Source organism: Salmo salar, chromosome 25 (genome assembly GCF_965601325.2).
Source record: "Salmo salar chromosome 25, fSalSal1, whole genome shotgun sequence".
NCBI classification, from domain to species: domain Eukaryota; kingdom Metazoa; phylum Chordata; class Actinopteri; order Salmoniformes; family Salmonidae; genus Salmo; species Salmo salar.
In genome coordinates this window covers 37251727-37267343 of record NC_138315.1, presented here as the reverse complement: position 1 = coordinate 37267343, position 15617 = coordinate 37251727, and the positions used below count along the sequence as shown (strand labels likewise).

The 15617-nt window shown below is 41.4% G+C and overlaps 2 protein-coding genes across 6 annotated transcripts in view; one reads left to right on the top strand and one right to left on the bottom strand.

The window, feature by feature from the left end:
- Positions 1–223: 223 nt before the first annotated feature.
- LOC106586680 (dynein light chain Tctex-type 3) lies at positions 224–10811 on the bottom strand. 2 transcript variants are annotated; one of them, XM_014174208.3, is made up of 5 exons: positions 10668–10811; positions 9733–9774; positions 9472–9595; positions 5184–5261; positions 224–1425 (listed from the first exon to the last, which is right to left on the bottom strand). In XM_014174208.3, the coding sequence occupies exons 1-5, from the start codon at positions 10692–10694 to the stop codon at positions 1349–1351; spliced, it is 348 nt and encodes a 115-aa protein (XP_014029683.1). In that variant the 5' UTR covers positions 10695–10811; the 3' UTR covers positions 224–1348. The 2 variants fall into 2 exon arrangements, with proteins under 2 accessions (XP_014029683.1, XP_014029684.1); XM_014174209.3 differs by lacking the exon at positions 9733–9774 and having other exon boundaries at positions 10668–10809.
- Positions 10812–11593: 782 nt separating this feature from the next.
- Positions 11594–15617, top strand: part of sytl5 (synaptotagmin-like 5) — a 93866-nt gene continuing 89842 nt past the window's right edge. The window contains exon 1 of one of the 4 annotated variants that reach the window (XM_014174206.3): positions 11594–11967. The gene's annotated coding sequence lies outside the window, so the exon portion shown is untranslated. Of the gene's footprint in view, positions 11968–13477; positions 13772–15617 lie in introns of those variants that run through there. The other 3 variants (XM_014174204.3, XM_014174207.3, XM_014174205.3) reach the window with 3 other exon arrangements.

Genomic DNA, 15617 nt, shown 5'->3' with positions numbered 1-15617 from the left:
AGACTCGGGATAGCCTTGCTTCATCAGAGCTGTACAGGCAGACTCATCATCAGGCTCAGGATAGCCTTGTTTCATCAGACCTGTACACAGACTCGGGATAGAGCTGTACACAGACTCGGTATAGCCTTGCTTCATCAGAGCTGTATACAGACAGATTCTCATGTGTTGACCTCTTTTCATGCTCATTTGCCTTAATGAAAAATGAATAAACTCTGAGACAAGCTAGTCATGTGAGTTTTAATAGATGAGGTGAGTCTGTATGTTTAGACATTAAAGGCTTAAAGAAGATTTGCAGCGCTCGTTTTAAACATCTGTGATTAGTAAGCATCCTAATTCCTCTTGATCTTATTTTAAAATCCCATCTGGTACATAGAATTGATTAGTACAACAATGCAGCAAATAGATCATTTGTAACAAAAGATAATTCTAACATAACTACCTCAACCCCCTTATGTACAGGAATGTGTGTAAGGTAAGAAACCAGCAGTTGCACTTGTTTCACCCCATCCTAAACCTCACTAGCTATTCTGTCACACTGCCTTACTGGTGAGACATCTCAATTAAACACCAGGAAATCATGTGACGATAGTTAAATAATACATTTAATGACAAAGGTCAATGGACAAACACGGTCAGTCACAAGTCATACTTGTAGTGTCATGAGCATTTTCAGTCGATTTAATATCACAAATGATATAAGGGCTAGTGAGGTAAATGTGATACAACATGCAGGAGAGCTACAACTTCAACAATCTAGAGGGAATGGTCTTAGAATAAATATAATACACATTTTTAAAAAGAAAGTACACCATCATAAACCAACAATGCTCCAACGGAACCGCCAATGTCTGTCTCTGCACTCTGTTAGGAATGTATTAAACCTGACCTCTCTGCTTTGAGACTCCAATTATTATTTATTTTTTATAGTGGTTCAACTACGACACACTATTGAAAATGTAAATGGGATGCATTGATTTAGTTAATACTATTATTCCACATGTATAGCATAGTTGATGATGTTCTGTAATTATTCAACGAAGAATCTTTACCAGTGTGGTTAGTTTCATTTTCTAAGTTCATGCTGAGCATATCTCTAGAACTACTGGTCTATTTAGATTTACACACAGACAACACTATGCATCCACCACTTACAGCAACATCACTGAATTCCCATCCTATGGTTCCCATTGGGAGTGGTCAAAGTTTGTGAGTGTGGGGTTGAAAGATGTTGTACAACAGACATTTACTTTCATGGGTAATCAGCATTGGATCTTCAAGGCTTGGTGGTGCTGGTGCATGCCAGGTTGTGTTCGGGGGGGGGGGGGGGGGGGCGTGGGAAGGGCCCATGTTAACAGGTCAAGGCCACGGCGAAAACACTCACCACACAGTACATTGTGCGGTTCTCCCACCTGACCGTGCAGCTTCCTGTGGGAGGACACCACAAAGACCAATCAGGTCAACCCACTAGATCTCAACCAATCAGAGTGAACACAACATCAGAACCAATATGGACACAAATACATTCCAACATGTGGCTTCTTCTGTGGAGAGCAACATTTCAAAACATACGCAGATAGAAACAGAAATTGACCAGATTCCTGTTTCCAGAAAATCACAGGGAATCATGTAGGTCCAGTACAATACTTTTCTATTAGAGCCCGACCAATGGTTTTTTTGGAGGGTCCAATAACAATTGGGGGGACAAAATGTACCAATATATCTGCCGACATACTATTTTACAGCGGGAAAATGAAAAAGGGTCATTTTTCCACACTGAGTTCTCATAAATTGCCATCCCAAAGAGCAATTGTCCAAGAAATATGCTTCAAATATTGATTTCCTACATTGTGACAATAATGAAACTAGGGCTGACCCCATTTAGTCGACTGGTCGATAGGCTGTTGGACGACCGAGATTTATTTAGTCGAGCAATAGCAATAAAAGAAATTCGTAATCATGATGTACAAGACAGATTGGCTCCTGTCTGAGTGGACTGATCCATTGTGGAGGCCGGTGGGATGGCACACTCCATCAGTCTAAGACGTGCTATTGAAATATAACCATATGAAATTATGTAACAATGGTACAACACAAATAAAAATGTGAATATTTTATAACAAATGCCTAACTGTTACATGTGACTGGCTTTATAAATCTTTATAGAGAACCAGTCAAAAGTTTGGACCCACCTACTCATTCAAAGGTTTTTATTTTTACTATTTTCTACATTGCAGAATAATAGTGAAGACATCAAAACTATGAAATAACATGTGGAATCATGTAGTAACCAAAAAAGTGTTACAGAAATCAGAATATATTTTACATTTGAGATTCTTCAAAGTAGCCACCCTTTGCCTTGACAGCTTTGCACACTCTTGGCATTCTCTCAACCAGCTTAATGAGGAATGCTTTTCCAACAGTATTGAAGGAGTTCCCACATATGCTGAGCACTTGTTGGCCACTTTTCCTTCACTCTGCGGTCCAACTCATCCAAAACCATCTCAATTGGGTTTGAGGTCAGAAAGTAGTAAAAACCCTGGAATGAGTAGGTGTGTCCAAACTTTTGACTGGTACTGTATATCTACAGAAATAAGAAAGATTCTGCTTCCGTTGCCTGTTTGAGTGTTTGGTTGGTTGATTCCACGAGAACCAAGCCTCACGCAACAACTTCACAAATTCTGCTATTTTTCATCTTTGCTATGCTGTAATAAAGGCTTTACACTTTTCCCCTCTCGTTAGACCAGCCTTTCTGGTATTATTTATCATACATTTGGTGTTGTTTACACTGTTCCAAATTGTCAGAAATATTTATAATAAAAATAACTCTCCTTTTTCCTTGATCTGTTTATTGCTATTATAATAAGTAATGTCATTATCATTAGTGGTCTGAGTATAGTATCCTTGTATAACCATCAAGCTGTAGACCTAAGAGCGCATCCTGTTTAGTCTTAATACCATAACTTACTTAGGTCTGTATTTCAATAGTTATATAGGCTAATCAATCATTTATTTGTTCATGTCGACACACATGTGAAATGCGACCAATGACTAATTAGAATGAATAGGCCTAAACCGTTCCATTTCACGGATGAATGAGACTGTTGTAATAAAGGCTTTACAAAAAAACGTTCCAATATTGAGGAAATAGGGAATGTTTTGACCAAACAAATCAGGGATTTCGTCAACATCACTTTTCAGTCAAATGTCTAATTATGTTGCGGCTTCAGCAACACGGACAGCGCTGCACACACTGATGTTCTGTGGTGGTCGCTGCAGCAGGGAGGAGAGAGAGACAGACAGCACTATACACACTGATGTTCTGTGGTGGTCGCTGCAGCAGGGAGGAGAGAGAGACAGACAGCACTATACACACTGATGTTCTGTGGTGGTCGCTGCAGCAGGGAGGAGAGAGAGACAGACAGCACTATACACACTGATGTTCTGTGGTGGTCGCTGCAGCAGGGAGGAGAGAGAGACAGACAGCACTATACACACTGATGTTCTGTGGTGGTCGCTGCAGCAGGGAGGAGAGAGAGACAGACAGCACTATACACACTGATGTTCTGTGGTGGTCGCTGCAGCAGGGAGGAGAGAGAGACAGACAGCACTATACACACTGATGTTCTGTGGTGGTCGCTGCAGCAGGGAGGAGAGAGAGACAGACAGCACTATACACACTGATGTTCTGTGGTGGTCGCTGCAGCAGGGAGGAGAGAGAGACAGACAGCACTATACACACTGATGTTCTGTGGTGGTCGCTGCAGCAGGGAGGAGAGAGAGACAGACAGCACTATACACACTGATGTTCTGTGGTGGTCGCTGCAGCAGGGAGGAGAGAGAGACAGACAGCACTATACACACTGATGTTCTGTGGTGGTCGCTGCAGCAGGGAGGAGAGAGAGACAGACAGCACTATACACACTGATGTTCTGTGGTGGTCGCTGCAGCAGGGAGGAGAGAGAGACAGACAGCACTATACACACTGATGTTCTGTGGTGGTCGCTGCAGCAGGGAGGAGAGAGAGACAGACAGCACTATACACACTGATGTTCTGTGGTGGTCGCTGCAGCAGGGAGGAGAGAGAGACAGACAGCACTATACACACTGATGTTCTGTGGTGGTCGCTGCAGCAGGGAGGAGAGAGAGACAGACAGCACTATACACACTGATGTTCTGTGGTGGTCGCTGCAGCAGGGAGGAGAGAGAGACAGACAGCACTATACACACTGATGTTCTGTGGTGGTCGCTGCAGCAGGGAGGAGAGAGAGACAGACAGCACTATACACACTGATGTTCTGTGGTGGTCGCTGCAGCAGGGAGGAGAGAGAGACAGACAGCACTATACACACTGATGTTCTGTGGTGGTCGCTGCAGCAGGGAGGAGAGAGAGACAGACAGCACTATACACACTGATGTTCTGTGGTGGTCGCTGCAGCAGGGAGGAGAGAGAGACAGACAGCACTATACACACTGATGTTCTGTGGTGGTCGCTGCAGCAGGGAGGAGAGAGAGACAGACAGCACTATACACACTGATGTTCTGTGGTGGTCGCTGCAGCAGGGAGGAGAGAGAGACAGACAGCACTATACACACTGATGTTCTGTGGTGGTCGCTGCAGCAGGGAGGAGAGAGAGACAATCGGTGCTAGTCACAGTCACTCAGTTTTTTGTTTTTTTAACAAAACGCAGCAAATCTGAACCAGGCGGCACAATCAAATCAATTGCGGTCAGACTCCCTAGTCATATGTGTGTCTTAATTATTTAATCAAACAGTTCGCTTAAAGCATCAGACATGCACAGTGCATATAGCGGATTTGATTAAAACATAGGATGTGTCTATATATGGAAAAATACACGTTTTAAAATTTCAACCAATCGATTGGTCAAAAGAACAGACTTGGTCGACCAAGATTTTTTGTAGTCGGGGACAGCCTTAAATGAAACAGAATGTTCAGATAAGCATGAGATTGCCTTTTTTTCCCCCCATTCTATTTATTAAATAGAAGTTATCGGTGGAATTATCGCCGATACCGATACAGCGCTAAAAGGTCAATATCGGTCGGGCTATACTTTGTTGCACCCTTCTGAATGAGCCAAAACGTAATACACTGTTCATTAGCACAACAAAAGCAAATGCCTGTTCAAAGGTTAGTACAGTATGCGTGGGGGTTTCCTCTCTCTCACCATCAGTAGCAGTGTCCCAGTAGCAGGAGTTAGCCGTGTGGAGACCAGCACCACTCTTCTGCATGATGGCACAGTTCACTGGAACACAAGACAATGTTGAAGATACATTTCCTGCTGTAAGCTTTCTGTCATGCACAGGGCTTTGCTTCTGGTCACAAAGGCTATCATAGATATTATACCTCTATCATACAGCACTTTGTGACCGGGAGCACACGAAGGGCCCATCATCCAGCTTGTTAAGGGCGAAGTAGAGTAGCCTTCTTCTAAGGCAGTGGTCACCGACTTGTCGATCTCCAAGGCATTTCTAGTCGATCACCAAACATTTCTGTAAAAAACCCAATGATAAAGCCTTGTGTTCCTATTTCTTTATTTATTAGCCTCGGGCTGTTGGTGGTAGGTGCAGCCAATTCAGCTGTCCTGTGCGCCGGGTAGGCAAACTGTTGCCATTTCATGTGACTGAAGGTACAAACTGTCTTCCCGGTGGGCCTGGAGAGGAAATCAAGTGCACTGTCACCGCTGGCCAATCAGATTGCTCAGATGACCGAGTCTGCAGTAACGTAGCAGGGATAAAGAAAGCTACGGCAAAATTGATACTGAGATTTTAAAACGTTTAAAACCATGACTAGAGAGAAACTGTCAACGAATAGAGCAGAGCTGCTGTTTTTATGACTGACTTCATGTTTAAGTTCTTATTCAGTACTGTCAACACTTTGTATTCAACACTTTTACAACCCATAAAATGCACATACTTCCTATTTCCACTCAGCGCTACAACAATCCCTGCAGTAGTAATGAATGAGTAGGAAAGTGCATCGGTAGGCTTGCGTTGTTGTTAATATTAGCGGCTTGGGTCTTTTTTAATAAAGGAATATTTCACTTTCTCTGTTCATAGAAGTAACAACTTGAATTTGTGCATGAGGCAGAAATAATGCGGCGCGATTCGAGTTTCCCCATCAGCTGGAAGACGGTGTCCCTTTTTGGTCAGTGTCAGTGGAGGAAAGGAAGAGCGGAGGGATGTTGAGAAACGAACCCTCAGTCTGCTGCTCTCTCCCTCCTCTGAGACTGACCATCAGATGCAGGGACCATCAGATGCAGGCACCATCAGCCCAGTAAAATAAAAGCAAATTATTTAAATGTATGCTCACTCAGCTGGTTGGTGACCACTGTTCTAAGGGATACCAACAACTTCAACTTTTACTGCATCTACAGTACCAGTCAAAAGTTCGGACACACCTGCTCATTCAAGGATTTTTCTTATTTTCTACATTATAGAAAAATAGTGAAGACATTCAAACTATGAAATAACACATATGGAATCATGTAGAATCCAAAAAAAAGTGTTCAACAAATCAAACATATTTTATATTTGAAAATCTTCAAAGTAACCACCCTTTGCCTTGATGACAGCTTTGCACACTCTTGGCATTCTCTCAACCAGCTTCATGAGGAATGCTTTTCCAACAGTCTTGAAGGAGTTCCCACATATGCTGAGCACTTGTTGGATGCTTTTCCTTCCCTCTGCTGTCCGACTCATCCCAAACCATCTCAATTTGGTTGAAGTCAGGTCATTGTGGAGGCCAGGTCATATGATTCAGCGCTCTGGTCAAATGGCCCTTACACAGCCTGGAGGTGTGTTTTGGGTCATTGTCCTGTTGAAAAACAAATGATAGTCCCACTGAGCCCAAACCAGATGGATGGCGTATTGCTGCATAATGATGTGGTAGCCATGCTAGTTAATTGTGCCTTCAATTCTAAATAAATCACAGACTGTGTCACCAGCAAAGCACCCGCACAACATCACAACTCCTCCTCCATGCTCCACGGTGGGAACCACACATGCAGAGATCATCCGTTCACCTACTCTGCATCTCACAAAGACACGGCGGTTGGAACCAAAAACCTCAAATTTGGACTCATCAGAGCAAAGGACAGATTTCCACTGATCTAATGTCCAATGCTCATGTTTCTTGGCCTAAGCAAGTCTCTTATTATTATTGTTGTCCTTTAGTAGTGGTTTCTTTGCAGCAATTTGACTATGAAGCCTGATTCACACAGTCTCCTCTGAACAGTTGATGTTGAGATGTGTCTGTTACTTGAACTCTGTGAAGCATTTATTTGAGCTGCAACCTGAGGTGCAGTTAACTCTAGTGAACTTATCCTCTGCAGCAGAGGTAACTCTGGGTCTTCCTTTCCTGTGGCGGTCTTCATGAGAGCCAGTTTCATCATAGCACTTGTTAGTTTTTGCAACTGCACTTGAAGAAACTTTCATAGTTTTCCAGATTGACTGACCTTCATGTCTTAAAGTAATGATGGACTGTCGTTTCTCTTTGCTTGTTTGAGCTGTTCTTGCCATAATATGGACTTGGTCTTTTAACAAATAGGACTATCTTCTGTATATGACCCCTACCATGTCACAACACAACTGACTGGTTCAAACGCATTAAGAAGGAAAGAAATTCCACAAATTAACTTCATCGGGGTAGGGGGCAGTATTTTGACATCCGGATGAAAAGCGTGCCCGTAGTAAACTGCCTGCTTCTTAGGCCCAGAAGGTAGGATATGCATATTATTAGTAGATTCGGATAGAAAAACACTGACGTTTCTAAAACTGTTTGAATGATGTCTGTGAGTATAACAGAACTCATATGGCAGGCAAAAACCTGACAAAAAATCCAACCAGGAAGTGTGGAAATCTGAGGTTTGTAGTTTTTCAAGTGATTCCCTATCCAGTATACAGTGTCAATGGGGTCATTTTGCACTTCCTAAGGCTTCCACCAGATGTCAACAGTCTTTAGAACCTTGTTTCATGCTTCTACTGTGACTGGGGAGAGAATAAGAGCCATTGGAATCAGATGACTGAGAAAATGACATGAGCTCAATCGCGCGCACTCAGGTGAGAGTTAGCTGTGTTCATTTCCTTTTTTGAAGACAAAGGAATCATCCGGTTGGAATATTATGGAAGATTTATGATAAAAACATCCTAAAGATTGATTCTATACATCGTTTGACATGTTTCTACAAACTGTTGTATAACTTTTTTTACTTTTTGTCTGGACTTAGTAAGCGCGTGCCTTGCATTTGGAATAGTGAACCTAACGCGAACAAAATGGAGGTATTTGGACATAAAGATGAACTTTATCGAACAAAACGAACATTTATTCTGGAACTGGGATTCCTGGGAGTGCATTCCGATGAAGATCAAAGGTAAGTGAATATTTATAATGTAATTTTTGTCATTTCTGTTGACTCCAAAATGGCGGGTATCTGTATGGCTTGTTTTGATATCTGAGCGCTGTACTCAGATTGCAAAATTTGCTTTCGCCATAAATCTTTTTGAAATCTGACACAGTGGTTGCATTAAGGAGAAGTATATCTATAATTCTTTGAATAACAGTTGAATATTCTATCAACGTTTATGATGAGTATTTCTGTAAATTGATGTGCTCATTCACCGGAAGTTTTGGGAGGCAAAACATTTCTAAACATTACACGCCAATGTAAAAATGGGTTTTTTGGATATAAATATGAACTTTATCGAGCAAAACATACATGTATTGTGTAACATGAAGTCCTATGAGTGCCATCTGATGAAGATCAAAGGTTAGTGATTAATTTTAGCTGTATTTCTGTTTTTTGTGATGCCTCGCCTTGCTTGGAAAATGGCTGTGTGGTTTTTCTTGTCTAGGCGCTGTCCTAACATAATTTCATGTTATGCTTTCGCCGTAAAGCCTTTTTGAAATCAGACAATGTGGTTGGATTAACGAGAAGTGTATCTTTAAAATGGGATATAATAGTTGTATGTTTGACAAATTTGAATTATGAGATTGTTGTTCTGAATTTGCCGCCCTGCTATTTCACTGGCTGTTGAATAGTGTGTCCCGCAGGCGTCCCACATACCCCAGAGAAGTTAACTTAACAAGGCACACCTGTTAATTGAAATGCATTCCAATTGACTACCTCAAAGCTGGTTGAGAGAATGTCAAGAGTGTGCAAAGCTGTCAAGGCAAAGGGTGGCTACTTTGAAGAATCTTAAATATAAAATATTTTGATTTGTTAAACACTTTTTTTGGTTACTACATGATTCCATGTGTTATTTCATAGTTTTGATGTCTTCACTATTATTCTACAACGTAGAAAATAGTAAAAATAAAGAAAAACCATGGAATGAGTAGGTGTCCAAACTTTTGACTGGTACGGTACGTTTTCTCACCACTTCGATGTGACTAATTGTTGAGTGACTCTCATAATACCATAGCTTCCTTGTGTTATAACATCCTTACAATCATACCTATGAACTTGAATGGTCTCCCTTGCTTGACCAGTTGGGTGAGAGAGTGCTCCACGATGCTGGCAGTCCACTGGTTCACTTTGTTCTGATTGTAGTCTAGTCCTCCAATGATGCCTTCGATACACTGAGACACAGACACCAAACAGTCAGCAAGGAAGACAATACAGTCAAGCATCTATGAAGGGATAATCAGTGTTTTTGATCATCTTTGCCATCCAAGAAATAAGACTGCTGACAAACATGTTTCAAATATCCCTTTACCTCTTTAACTGAGACACTGGCCTCATCTGCATTGAAGGACACCTGTGATTCCAAACGATATAAAAAAATATATAAAAAGAGTAATTATGAAAAACATTAACATAAAGCGTGGATTACTTTGTTATGATACAACTTAAAACAAAAAGCTTGTGCTGTTGAGTGTTGGGCATTCATTCACACAAAAGGAGGTGACCTAGTTTTTCCTGGCTGCTTGCGCAACAAATGAGGGTACACAGACAGACAGTCCACTCTGTGAGAACTTAGTCGACACTATAGCTGTCAAGACTGGATATCAAATGCCTTCAGGCAAGCCCCGGGAGGAAGGACTGCTGCAATAAACTCATAGCTAACTGTTGATAGGATCTTCAGAATAACTTGCACAGAGAAAATGTGAATTGCAGCCTGCTACTACTGGAAGATTTATAGCTAAGTAGATTCAACGTTACGTATTTAAACTCTTAGAAAAAAAAGGTACTATCTAGAACTTAAAACGGCTCTTCGTCTGTCCACATGAGAACAATTTTGGGTTCCATGTAAAACCCTATGGGGACAGCCGAAGGCTTCACCTGCATAATACTGTAGAGATGCCTATGCTGAATGTTGATAGATGCTAGCGCGTTACTAATCAAGTCCTGCCCAGCCCAGTCTGATTGATTTGACCACACCCAGCTAGCTGCTAAACTTACAAATTCCCCACATGCAATAATATGACAACATTTGCATTACAAATGTTTGCAAGGTGTAAATTATCTTGTCAGTTTCATTTGACTACTTAAATACTCATGTACTCGTCAGATTCGTTTTTAAAGCCAGCACCCGCAATGCATGCTAACATTAGCTAGCTAGCTGACCATTCATCTAGCTAACTCGGCCGTTTGAAATCAGTGTCAAAGTCTGAAATAATACATATGTATCTAGCTTAATACACAATCTACCTCCTCTCCGGAATTGTACTCCTCCATTGCTTTAAAAGCAAAATTCTCCTCTTTCGACAAGGTTCTTCACCGACTCTGTTGTTCTTTCTGATTAGCTGTCACCGAGATTGAGATAATCAAAGAAAGTGAGGCAAGACACACCCACAACGACTGCAAGTGAGAGTAGTAGATTATATTGACTGCCACCTGGCGGTGAGAGGTATTCGAGATTTTCTGGAAATTAACGATAGGAAATTAACGATAGTGGATCATAACTAGGCTATGATAAAGGATCAATAACTATTTTATCCACAGAGATCCTATAAATCATTGGTGGTGATATAGTGGTAAACAATGTTGTATGTACTTTTTTATTTGATTGTAATGTTTGTTTATTGTTATTATTTGATTTGTATGTGTTTGTGTTTTATATTGTGTTGTTGACCGAGGTTGGGGATGGTGTTGGGCCGCCAGGGGTGCGTTTGTATTCTAGTAGCCTAGTGGTTAGAGCTTTGGACTAGTAACCGAAAAGTAGCTAGATCGAATCCCCGAGCTGCCAAGGGGAAAAATGTCGTTCTGCCCCTGAACAAGGCAGTTAACCCGCTGTTCCTAGGCCGTCATTGTAAATTAGAATATGTTTTTAACTGACTTGCCTATTTTTTTAAAAGGAGGCATTTTATATATATTTTTATATTTTTTAAATTGGTCTAAAGAAAACAATTGTTCACAAAAAGAAATCCTATAATTCAGTGTTCTGTGTAATTCTATAATTGTGATTATATAATTGTAACGCTATAATTCTATCTCGTACCAGCTAAGGGCAGAAGTATGGTACTATACCACAATCTGAACCTAGATCTGGAACACTTCTATCTCACGTTTTTAACACACACACACACACACTGGCGCAAAGAAATACACGTGGGCACACACACGGAGAAAAAGAGGGGAAAGACACACATAGACACACAGAACGAGAGGGGGAGAGAGGGAGAGACATCTGAACAAATAAGGTGATACTGCCGTATGACTTATTCAGTCAATTGGATATGATTAGGATATTGAATATCACGGTACATTGCCACTGGATAAATAACATCCTAAATAGGGTTCAGCAGACAGCAGAGAAGCTGCCCCAGCTAGCTCCCCGAAACGGTGACCACGCCCCCTACACACCGGAGCACCGGGCTGCTGCACGGAGCGGGGCTGTTGATACCACAGCTGTGATCACACGCCACAGAGACGGACTGACTGCACAGGCTCCACCACCAGCCACTCTCACGACACACCAAGCCACCACTTGCTGTAGTGCAATTCTCAGGTAAGAGGGGGTTTCTGTTGCAATCCTTACAGAAACGTTGTAATTTTCTGATGGTGGTTGTGTGAAACATGCACTGCGGTGTCCCATAATGAATATGACAAGGGGGTTCCCGACGAAGACGTAACAAACGACAAAGACCACAGCCATTCCCAACGCGATATCATTATTAGAATGGTTAAAACTCATAGGATAGCCTAAACTACAAGCAGTTTTTGCTACTAATTGCGGTTAGACTATATTCATTGATTTCATACTGTAACTTGTTACAAACATTCAAAATATTTCTATGATGGAAAATTCATTTAATAATATAGTCATTATAAAATTAAACGTTTCAGTTCAGGTGAGGTCTCAACTAACCTACATTCGCCTACAAATGTTTGTTTGGACAGGTGCAATGCAGCAAAATGGTTTTTTTGTGCTCTCCACCCACGTGAAAAATACTATAGTATACTATGGTAAAAATACTGTAGTATTACTATATTTATATTCTATAGTATTCACTGTAGCCTAGTGTTTTTTTTTACTTTTTTTTTTACTGTAGTATTAACCTAACGTAACAGGTGTAAAATAAATGTCTGAAACTAGAACTCCTACATACTTGTCTTGACAAGAAGAAAAATACTGCCGGGAGAGGTTCTCTTCTGCACTGTTCAACCAATACAGGAAAATGTGGACGAGTTAAGATGGAGTGTTGCCTTGTTAACGTCCAAAAGCTGAAGTTGCTCTTTCCATTTCCCCTGAAAACCGGACCATCCAGTGGTTAGGGACTCCGAAAGGCTACTGTAGTATTTTTGTTATTTTTTTGGTGCAGTAAAATGTGCTGTAAAAGGTTTAAGTGCCTTGGTCATCGGGTATTCTATCCAGCAACCTTTCAGTTACTGGCCAAACACGCTAAACGCTAGGCTACCTGTCGCCCTGTGGTGTTTACTGTAGTGTTTTGGCATTCATTGGTGGTATACTGTAGTATTTACTGTGGTGTTTTGGCATTCATTGGTGTTATACTGTAGTATTTACTGTAGTGTTTTGGCATTCATTGGTGGTATACTGTAGTATTTACTGTAGTGTTTTGAAGAAACCTGTAGGTAGGTAGTAGAGGGCAGCATTCCCGCAGGATTGCCCCCCCCCCCCCTCCCCCCCCCCCCCCACCAACCTACCACCCACCACCCCTACCCTAATTGGAGTAAACTAATATATAAAAATATTTATACTGCTACTTACAGCTATTTCGCTCACATCTATGGTAACTGTAGTTAAAGAATTATACATATATTCCTAATTTCCAATTTGTTCAAGTGCTGGATTCTCACCCACCGCGGCCAATCCACCATTCATTCAGTTCTTAACTCCAACCCTCCGATGTCCACAGATTTACACATTTTTCCCAGTATAATGGAAACGGTCGTCTTTCTGCTTTGTATGCGTTAGCTTAGGCCTGCCTATTGTATTTAAAGCACGTCTCTGTCGCATTATTCACACACTCAGAATTCACTGCTCCAAGTTAAGGAGCTTAAGGAGCCTACCTCCTCTCTTCTAGTTGGGTGTGCGAGACCAAGAGCGCGTATACTCTATGTTTGGTCTCAATGAAATAAAGTAGGCTGCCTATGCATGGGTGGAGAATCACGTGGCAATCATCTTTCTAAGGAAATTAACTTAAATATGATTAGACTATATAGTTTGCTACAGTGTGTGTGAATAAATATCCATACTGGGATGAAGTGGAGGGCGCTCACCGAACGTGGGTCGAGGTGTTGTTGCTAATCGTCGACAAGGAAAAAGCGCATCGCGCTCACAGGCTACCATGGTGAGCGAGCCATTTGTTTTTCATGACATATTGCTATGGTGGAAAAGCACCCAAGTGTCATACTTGAGTAAAACTAAAGAAACCTTCATAGAAAATGACTCAAGTAAAAGTGAAAGTCGCCCAGTAAAATACTACTTGACTAAAAGTCTAAAAGTATTTGGTTTAAAATATAATTAAGTATAACAAGTAAATTGAATTTAAAAAATATACTGCGTCAAAAGTAAAAGTAGAAATTCTTTCAAATTCCTCATATTAAGCAAACCAGGCGGCACAATGTTCTTATTTATTTTATTTTACAGATAGCCAGGGGCACACTCCAACACTCAGACATAATTTACAAACGAAGCATTTGTGTTTAGTGAGTCCATCAGATCAGAGGCAGTAGGGATGACCTGGCATGTTCTCTTGACAAGTGTGGGAATTGGACCGTTTTCCTGTCCTGCTAACCTCTTAAAATGTGACGAGTACTTTTGGGTGTCTGGGAAAATGTATGGAATAAAAAGTACAATTTTTAATTTTCAGATAGCCAGGGGCACACTTCAACACATCATTTACAAAGGAAGCATTTGTGTTTGGTGAGTCAGTCAGATCAGAGGCAGTAGGGATAACCTCTCTTGATAAGTGTGTGAATTTGACAATTTTCCTGTCCTGCAAAGCATTCAAAATGATGAGTAATGAGTACTTTTGGGTGTCAGGGAAAATGTATAGAGTAAACAGTACATTATTTTCTTTAGAAATGCAGTGAAGTAAAAGTTAATAAATATAAATAGTATAGTACGGATACACCCAAAAACTACTTAAGTATTACTTAAAAGTATTTTTTACTTAAATACTTTACGCTACTGAAATATTGGTTAACCATTTATATGTCTCTGCCTGAAAATCGTCCTCCTAAAAGGTAGGCTATATCCAATAAGCAAAACGTAGCTCAAGAAAAAATGCAAGTGTCCACTGTCATCATTCTTGCTGCTTCAAGTTCAGTAGCCAGATGTGGAGATCAGGTGCACCTGTGGTCTCAACTAAAATAGTAGGCTATAGCCTATGCATGGGCGGAGAAAGATGGGGCTGTTATAGTTCCAAGTAAATTTACTTCCTGAATATGATTAGATTATAGTTGACTATTGCCTATGTAACCGATGTGAAATGGCTAGTTAGTTAGCGGTGGTGCGCGCTAATAGCATTTCAATCAGTGACGTCACTCGCTCTGAGACTTGAAGTAGGGTTTCCCCTTGCGTTGCAAGGGCCGTGGCTTTTGTGGCGCGATGGGTAACGATGCTTCGGTGGGTGTCAGTTGTTGATGTGTGCAAGGGTCCCTGGTTCGAGCCCGGGTTGGGGCGAAGAGAGGGACGGAACCTACACTGTTACATTGGTGCCGTGACCCGGATCGTTGGTTGCAGAGGAAAAGGAGGAGGTCAAAGGGGGGGTAAGTGTAACCGATGTGAAATGGCTAGTTAGTTAGCGGTGGTGCGCGCTAATAGAATTTCAATCAGTGACGTCACTCGCTCTGAGACTTGAAGTAGGGTTTCCGACTTTTGTGGCGCGATGGGTAACGATGCTTCGGTGGGTGTCAGTTGTTGATGTGTGCAAGGGTCCCTGGTTCGAGCCCGGGTTGGGGTGAAGAGAGGGACGGAACCTACACTGTTACACCTGGAAATAAATATTGATCACCCATGTTTGTCTCCATCTGAAAATTGTCCCACCCCTAAAAGGGTATAAAACATAGCTCAAGAGAAAGTGCAAGTCTCTCCAACTCTGTTCTCTTCAGACTACGTCTAGCCTATTGGCTGATGCAAGTGTCTATTTGTGTTGTATTAACCTTTTTGTGTAGTATTTAACCTTTTTGTTA

Excerpts from the sequence above, each read along its gene's own strand:
- LOC106586680 (XM_014174208.3), bottom strand. The coding sequence starts at position 10,694 with ATGGAGGAGTACAATTCCGGAGAGGAG. Across the intron at positions 5,262-9,471 it reads GAGACCATTCAAGTTCATAG|TGAACTGTGCCATCATGCAG; the intron begins GTATGATTGTAA and ends CTTGTGTTCCAG. Across the intron at positions 1,426-5,183 it reads CTGGGACACTGCTACTGATG|GAAGCTGCACGGTCAGGTGG; the intron begins GTGAGAGAGAGG and ends GTCCTCCCACAG.